The sequence below is a fragment of the Cariama cristata genome, unplaced genomic scaffold (genome assembly GCF_000690535.1).
Source record: "Cariama cristata isolate BGI_N322 unplaced genomic scaffold, ASM69053v1 scaffold28856, whole genome shotgun sequence".
Lineage (NCBI taxonomy): Eukaryota > Metazoa > Chordata > Aves > Cariamiformes > Cariamidae > Cariama > Cariama cristata.
Genome location: NW_009621987.1, coordinates 3,372 through 11,115, shown reverse-complemented (window position 1 = coordinate 11,115; position 7,744 = coordinate 3,372). Strand labels below are relative to the sequence as shown.

General features: G+C 59.8%; 1 protein-coding gene across 1 annotated transcript in view; it reads left to right on the top strand.

The window, feature by feature from the left end:
- Nucleotides 1-2,131: 2,131 nt before the first annotated feature.
- RNF157 (ring finger protein 157) overlaps nucleotides 2,132-7,744 on the top strand; it is a gene marked incomplete at its 3' end in the record, with an annotated part of 8,981 nt that continues 3,368 nt past the window's right edge. Inside the window, exons 1-3 of the mRNA XM_009702180.1 lie at nucleotides 2,132-2,242; nucleotides 6,506-6,594; nucleotides 7,171-7,317. Coding sequence (XP_009700482.1) covers nucleotides 2,150-2,242; nucleotides 6,506-6,594; nucleotides 7,171-7,317 — 329 coding nt within the window. The remainder of the gene's footprint in view (nucleotides 2,243-6,505; nucleotides 6,595-7,170; nucleotides 7,318-7,744) is intronic.

Genomic DNA, 7,744 nt, shown 5'->3' with positions numbered 1-7,744 from the left:
CCTCACCTGCTCTGCCCATCCTATGGGAGCCCCCAGCACCCACCAAACCATGGCTGGGGCCATCATGAACAGATTGTACTCCATCTTCTAGCTTTTCCCCACTTCTGGGGTAGCTTTTCTGCAGGTTTAAATTTTTTTTTTTTTTCCATCTCCTGCTCTCGCCCCAAGTCGGTGCCAGGAAAAGCTCTGGATGGCCCCGTTCTTCCCTGGCTGTGCCGTCACAGGCAGCTCCGAAGGCACTTTGCATTTGGGTATTTTTTTTTTTTTAACGTGGCCACATCCTTCCCCAGGGAGCTGCCTATAAATTATGTACGTGGAAAATGGGACCAGAAAGCAGCAGGCATCAATAATTGATGGTCGATGTTTGCTGACGGGCGCGCTGCATCCGGGCATCCCTGCGCCACGGGGCCTTTGGGTGAAGCTGTATGGCCCCCCACTTATCCCTCCTGCCCTGGGCTCGGTTTTGGTTTTTAAACACAGTACTAAGGCCTGATCCAGCCCTCGGTAGTCGTTGCATCTGCTGGAAGCCAACTCCAAGCTCTGACTTCGGTCCCCACAAGCAGAGCTGTAGCCCAGGCTTGAGCTCCTTTGTCTGTGGACCCCAAAAGTTTCAGTTTGGGGTGTCCCCAGGGGGGCTGTGGATGACTCTGTGCTGTTGGGGTTTTTGTAAGCCAAACCCCCATCCCCGTGGCTGGCGAGATGCAGGGTGCTGTGTCTGACCTACATCCATTGCCTCTCCTGACCCCCAGTGCTTCTGCTCACCCCTCGCTGCTGCCCCAGCCCTGTTCGCCTCCCCCTTTCCCTTCCTTTTCCCACCTCCAGGAGAAGTTCCGACCCTTCTGCCCCAGCCAAATCCTGTGCCTTGGTGTGCTTTCCCCAGGCAGCCGCAGCCCGGACCTCACGAACAAGGAGCTTCTGGCCAGGCTGGGCAGAAAATCTCTCTTCTAGTTGAGAAGTGCCGGATCTGGGGGCTGCTCGCAGCGCGGGGGACGGATCACGCCGGTGTTTTGGCTCTGTGCTTTACTGTGAGAGGGAAGAAGGGACACCTGCCATTGCCTGGTGTACATCAGGGTAATGTGGAGCACTTTGCAGGGGGGTTGCTGACCTCCTGGAGAGTCTACAGCCCTCCACAATCCTCCCTCCTGCAGATGAGCCCTTCCTAGGGAAGGCTGCAGGCTGAGAACTGACAGAACTCAGTTCAGTTGTGCTCTGCCCACCTTCCCGGCAGCGGCCGCAGCAAACGCGGGCGGGTGTCTGGCTGTGGACGTGCTGCCTTGAACGGCACATGAGGTCTGCGACGCCGGGCTTTGGGCAGGAGCAACCCTGCCTATTCTTGAGGGCTGCATGCCTGGTCTGTGCTGCCCCTTCCCGGCAGCAGCTGTGGGGTTGTGGGAGCCAGCCCGGCTCCCCGGGGGGCTCCCAGGGCTTTGGGTGCTCTGGCAGGACAGGCTGTGAGCACTGCCTGTGGAAATTAGCTGGTGTTTATGCAAAGGATTAGCGCTGCTCTCCTTCCCTGCCGCCCCGGGAGCCATCTCCCCTTCCTGCTGGCAGACCAGGATTCGGCCGCCCCTGCCAGCGTGGGGATGGCTCAAGGTTGGGGTGACCTTGGGCAGCTCAGGCTGGGCTGGGGTTCGCAGGGATTTCCCAGGCAGGGAAAGGGGAGCAGGTGCTGTGCTCGGGGAGCGACGTAGCCAAAACCCCGGGGTGTGAACCTGCTCCCGTTAAATCCCAGTGGATGGAGCAGCCCCCGGGCTGGACGCTGCCATGGGGCTGGACCCCTGCACCAACCTCTCCCCACCCCAGCTCTGTCTGCCCAGACTTTGGCCATCACAGCGGCCGGGCAGGGCCAGGATTGCTGGGGGGATGCGGGCAGGGAGAGGGGAGGGCAAGGCAGGCAGGAAGAAGGTGGCCAGGACGGGTCGCTTCTTGGCCAGCTCCCCCTTCGCCTCTGCCTGCCTGGGGGCTGGCAGTGCGCGAGCTCAACCCGAAAAGCTCCCAGCAAGGTGATCCCAGGGACGAAGCCACCTCTGAGCCATCAATTCCATGGCTTCGTGCCGCTCCATCGCCTGCCTGAAGCCCCGTCCTCCCCCTCCGCTCAGGCGGTCTCTGTGTTTTCTTTCCAGGGAGCTACTTTGCCAACCACTTCATCATGGGCGGCGAGAAGTTCGACTCCACGCACCCCGAGGGTTACCTCTTCGGCGAGAACAGCGACCTCAACTTCCTGGGGAACCGGCCCGTGGTGGTGGGCACTGGGGGGGGAGTGGGCGTGGGGTCTGGGTGTGCCCCTTCCCAAAATGGCAGTGGCTGTGTGTGTTATGGGGGTCCATGGTATAAGGCTGCGGGCTGTCACCCCCCAGGGATGGAGCACGCCTGGGGTGACCTGAGTGGAGTCTCTGATGTCTAATATAAGGGTTGGGTACTTGCTGCAGCCTGTCTGCCATCGGGGACTAACCCAGGGCATCGGACCTGCATGTATTTTCTGACCCACACGGGCTGCTTGCATGCTCAGACCCGCTGGCTTAAAAACACCAGCTGGTGCAGAAGATGGTGAGGGGTAATGGGCTGATTCTCCCTCCTTCTTTCTCCCTCCTTCTCCCAGAGCTGCTTTCCCTCTTGCCTTTCCCAGCCCAGCCAGGAGCCATCTCCCAGCCCAGAGGGCACGGGGTGGGGGACATGGCGGGAGTGGTGCTGGTGTGGTGTGGGGTACCGCAGCTTGGACAGGAGCAGGCGAAAGTGTTCCCCAAGCTCTAGCAAAAAAGAGGGAAGGAAAGAAAGAAAGAAAAGGGGAGGGGGGTTGGTGGGGGCTGTGGTCATCACAGATGGGTTTAGCAGTGCTGGGTGCTGCCGGCTCCAGGTGGTCCCAGGGCACAGGGAATCCTGGCTGCAGGGGAGATCCCTGGACCCCATGGTCCTGGAGATTTTTTTTTTTCCACTCACTGCCTTTGGAAAGGGAGGAAATGAGAGCGGGGCTGTCCCCACAGCGGAGTTTCACCCATGGGGGTAACATCCCCTGCTCCCCCGGGTGCATCTCAGCAGGGCGACTCACCAGCATCGGCCAGAGCAGTGGGGAGGTCAAGTGTTAAAAAAAATTCAAGGTGAGGAATTAAAAGGCACCAAAGTTTTTTCTACTGAGTTGAGAGAAACTTGCCTGGGGCTAATGGCCCAGCTCCCCAGTGCTGCCTGCTCTGTGTTGGGCTGGTGAGGCTGCTGCTACCCCAGTTTGTGTTTCTTCCCTGAAATTGGCTTCGGCAGGGTTTTGGCAGCATCGTACGGTCCTTCAGCGGGGAAACGCTGTGCCAGAGCGGGGATCCTGGTAGAGCCAAGGGCAGGGAGCACCCCCCAAAACCTGTGAGCATTCAGTGGGCAAAGCCAGCGCCTTTCTGTCCATCCTCTGCGCTTCCCCAGAAAATGAGGAGTCAGCACTCGGGTTCTCTCTCCAGCAGCGAGCGCTGAGAAATCCTCTTGATTACAGTAAAAGCCTCTAAACTGCCCAGTGAGCTGTTCCCGAGTCAGACACCCCGACAGCAGAAGCAGCGGGGAAGGTAAAGGAACAGCTTGGAAACAGCAGAAAGAATTAATATAGCGTTGCAAACAAAATTGCATTGCTCCGGCTTAATTACCGATGGCCCTGGGCTGCAGAGCGGTGACCGAGGTCCCGTCTCCCTGGGGAATGGGGGCATTTTGGGGCTGGGCTTTCGGATCAGGTTAATTTTGGGGGCTCAGGGAGGGGTTGGGGAGGACCCGTGTTGTTTCTGGTCCAAGCCTGTGTCCAGGCACCGTTTGGGCATCTCTGATGCCGCCTCCAAGACCCGTCCTGATGCTTCTTGGCTGTGATGCTTTTGTGTTCTGGCCTGCTGTGAGAGCCCTGGCTGGGCTGGAAACATCGGAGATGGCCAGTGCTTTTTGGTGGGGGATTTATTTTGGGTTCCTTGGGTATCAAGGGCCAGGAAGTCTTGGAGAAATTGTGTCCCAAGTCCCGTCTGAGCTATTCAGAGCGCTGCTGCCGCAGGGATGTGCGGAGCACCCAGGGGCTGTGCAGACTCTTCCTTTCCACAGCTACGTGATAATCTGGATTTTCCAGCTGGGAACAGGTTCCCAAGGGGCTGGGAAGGGCGTCGCAGGTTTAGGTAGCTGCCACCATGCTGGGACCTCTGCAGGGGCTGAGGAGTGGAGAAGCTGCTTGCAGCACCCGGAGAGCACAGGGTGGGCAGGGGAAGCTGGGGACTGTGAAAACACGCTGCTGGGTTTCCCTGCCCGCTTGTAGAAAAACCCCAAGAAAGATTTTGGAGGGTTGTTTTTTTTTTTCACGTTAACAGAAGCTGGCCTGGACCAAATGTCGGTACAGATGCGTGGACAGTGTTTTTAAATGGGTAGCGGTTGCAGTGAGGTTTTTCCCCCGTTGTTTTTCAGCTTGATTTAAAGTAAGGCGATGCAAGAAGTCCTTTAAAAAGCCCCTTTCTGATGTGCAAATCCAGCTTGCAAAATTTCATTCAAAAAAAACCCCAAAAGCCCCAACCCCCCCCAAAAAAGAGCCCAGATGTGGGTGTGAAAGAGCCCAACCGCGACGGCAAAGCAGTTTTTGCAGTAAGAAATTTGCCTGCAGCACTTCCCCATCCTGCCTGGCCCAACGGCCCCGCAGGTCTGTGCCTGGGGCACCCGGCTGCCCCTTTCCTCCTCCATCGCCCACCCCTGGGTGCTGTGGTGGGAAGGGACTTGCACCCATGGGTGCTATCCGTGCCGGGGCAAGCTCTGCCACTTACCACGGGCTGGTTTGGGTATGGCGTGGCTGGCGAGGTGCAAACGAGCAAGATTGGATTGCTTCATGTCACGACATGGCTCACTTCCAGCCCGGAGGTCTTTTCTCACTTGCTCTCTTCCAGCTGCAGCAGATGATTCTGCAGGTGCATGTTTAGCACTCATTAAAAAGCTCATTAACAGCAGATTAATGACTCAGCCACCCTTTTCCCCTCCCTGGGTGGCAATTCCAAGGTGTCGAGGATTCGGCTTGGAAGCGCCCCATACCCTCAGCCACGCTGGGTCCATCCCAGGCTTTTGCCTGCCTTTGGGTGCCACCGGTGGGACCGGAGCCGTGGGGTGGTGGGACATGGGAGGTGATGTTCGGATGGTGGAGGAGGGAGGGATGGGGCAGGCGTCTGCCTGCGCTGCCTGGTTCTGCGAGCTGCCTGTCCCATCCCATCACCCTGAGCCCAGCATCAGTCCCCCAGCCCCATCCATCCTGCTCTGCAGGGCGTAGGGGACAGGGAAAGTGTTGATGGCTTAGGGGATAAGGAAGGTGACGATGCCTTTCCCATGCGAGGGCACTAGGGACATGGGAAATGGGCACCTGGCTCCCCACAGGGCATCCCCAAGTGCCATCTGCGATTGAGTCTTGTCCCCTCGGTATCGGGGTGCAGTGGGTGCCTTGCCATCCCTGAGCCCACCCACCCTGGGTTGGGGGCGGTGGGGTTACGCAGAGGGACCCAGGCAGCCAGGCTTGGTTACCTATTCCCTCTCCCAAGGCAGCAATTGAACTCTTTGGCTCTTGTGAGCACCTACCCTCCCCGATGGCACCTGTGGGCCCCGGCCATCCCCGATGGCACCTGACGTCCCCCTGGCTCTGGCTGTCCCCTGGCACACAGTGACAGCTCGCCAAGAGCCGGGCGTTAACCCCAGTGTAAACCTCTGTCTCTCCAACATGTGTTTGTGTTGTCCCCCCCTTGGGGGGCTGATCCCTTCTTGGGGCTCAACCTACCTGGGAGATGGAGAGGGTGGAGATGGGTCCTGCATCCCTTCCCCAGTGCCCTCGGTCCCCCTTGGGTGGCTGCAGTGCCAAGGAGAGGGTGTCCCCTCTCCCCAGCGAGCTCTGTAGCCCCCATGGTGGCTGCAGGTGGATGGGAAGGACCAGGAAGGGCAAGGTCCCCTTGGAGGATGGCTCGACACCTCTCCCTCATACCGCTGCTGCCCGCCTGGTCCTGCCCGGCCACCCTGTCGGCTCCCTGCTCCCGGCACAGGGTAGTGGAGACCCCGCCACCCAAATCCCATCCATCCTCGGGAGCAAGCAGGGATGTTTGTGTCCGTTCCTTGGCTGGCGGGCAGGGAGGGAGCTCCAGCCTCATCCAGCAGCTCCGTGCTGTATCAGCAGCCTGAAAATACACCAGCAGCTGCTCGCCTACCCTGTGCCCTGCGTCCCCCTCACCCTCCAGCCAAAGGGACAAAGAACAGCCCCTCTCTGCATGCCCCCACCCTGGTGAAACTGTCCCCTGCAAGGGCTTTCGGGCTTGCTGTTTGCAGAGGGGTGTCCCCATCATCGCTCTGCCTGGTACCCAAGTGCCAGTGGGAGCTGTGGGTGCTCAGCACCCATCTGGATGCACAGCCCACCCTGGGTCCCTGTGTTGTATGGGGTGTCGGGTTGGGGCTGGGTCACTGGGGGAGTCCGGGGACAAGGTCCGTGGCTGCTGTAACCCCCCGTGTGTGTCTGCCTTCACCGGTGTCTCTCTCATCCTAGTTCCCTTACGCTGCTCCACCTCCTCAGGAACCCGTGAAGACCCTCAGGAGCTTAATCAACATCCGCAAGGACACCCTGCGCCTCGTCAGGTGAGTCCTGCTGGGGGGGAAGATGGGGCCAGGCCCCCCCTGGCCATGAGCCACAGGGAGGGAAGGCTCTGGCTGGATGCTCCCCGGGGATGCTGAGCGCAGGGATGCTGAGCACAGGGATGCTTTCGTCTCAGCACGGCTGGATGAAGGGGGACGAGCCACCACTATCCAAATGTGTCCTTTCCCCTCCCAGCATGGGAGAGCTCCCCACTTGTGGGTGCTGGCTGCGCTGGCTGTGCCATGGGATTAAAAGAGCTTAGTGCTGCCTTTGAAGTGCTTTGGTTTTTCTTCCTCCCCCACCTTCCAAAGGCTTTGTTGGAGGGAGGCTGGGGATTGCGGCCGGACCGGGAGCTTTGGGATTACGGCTGAAATCTACCCGTGGCACTTCTCAGGCTGCAGGCTTGACCTTGGGCATGCCAGGCCTTCCTGGCGTGCCTCAGTTTCCCCTGATGAAGGGGGGCAGCCCCTTTTGGGGCCATCAGTGCTGAGGGCAGCCTCGTGCCAAGGGATCAGTCCTGGGGCACCCCGAGCTGTCCCTGAGGGGGACCCATCTCCCGGATCCTCTGTACTCCCCAGGTGCTCGGAGGAGGTGAAGACCCCAGGGGAGGAAGTCAGCAAAGCCAAGGTGCACTACAACGTGGAGTTCACCTTCGACACGGATGCCCGCGTGGCCATAACCATCTACTACCAGGCGAGCGAGGAGTTTCACAACGGGGTGGCGAGGTGAGGAGCCCCAGCCTGGCCTGTGTCCCCCCAAGCCTGCCGTTTTTTTGGCTAGGGTGAGGGGCTCCGCTGATGGATATGGACCCTCTCCTCCGTGGAGCATCTCCCCTCCTCAGGGCAGCTGCTGGTGGTGCTAAGGATGGAGGGGGGCTCCTTGCCTCCCCTGGGTGCCACTGCCAGCTCCCTGCCACCCCCCGCCACCTCCTTCCCCATCCCATCCTGTTCCCTCTTTTTACCTCCAGGTTGGAGCTGAGACGGGGAGAAATCATTGCCCCTCCTGGTCCCCACCAGGTTGGCTGCGGAGTTGTCCCTGTCCCCTCCTGTCCCATGTTGGCTGCCCTGGGGTTATTTGAGCCCCCTGGATTATTTTAGCCCTTTTTAGGACTTCTTACCTCAGCACCACGAGGCATCCAGGAGGGGAGGGGAG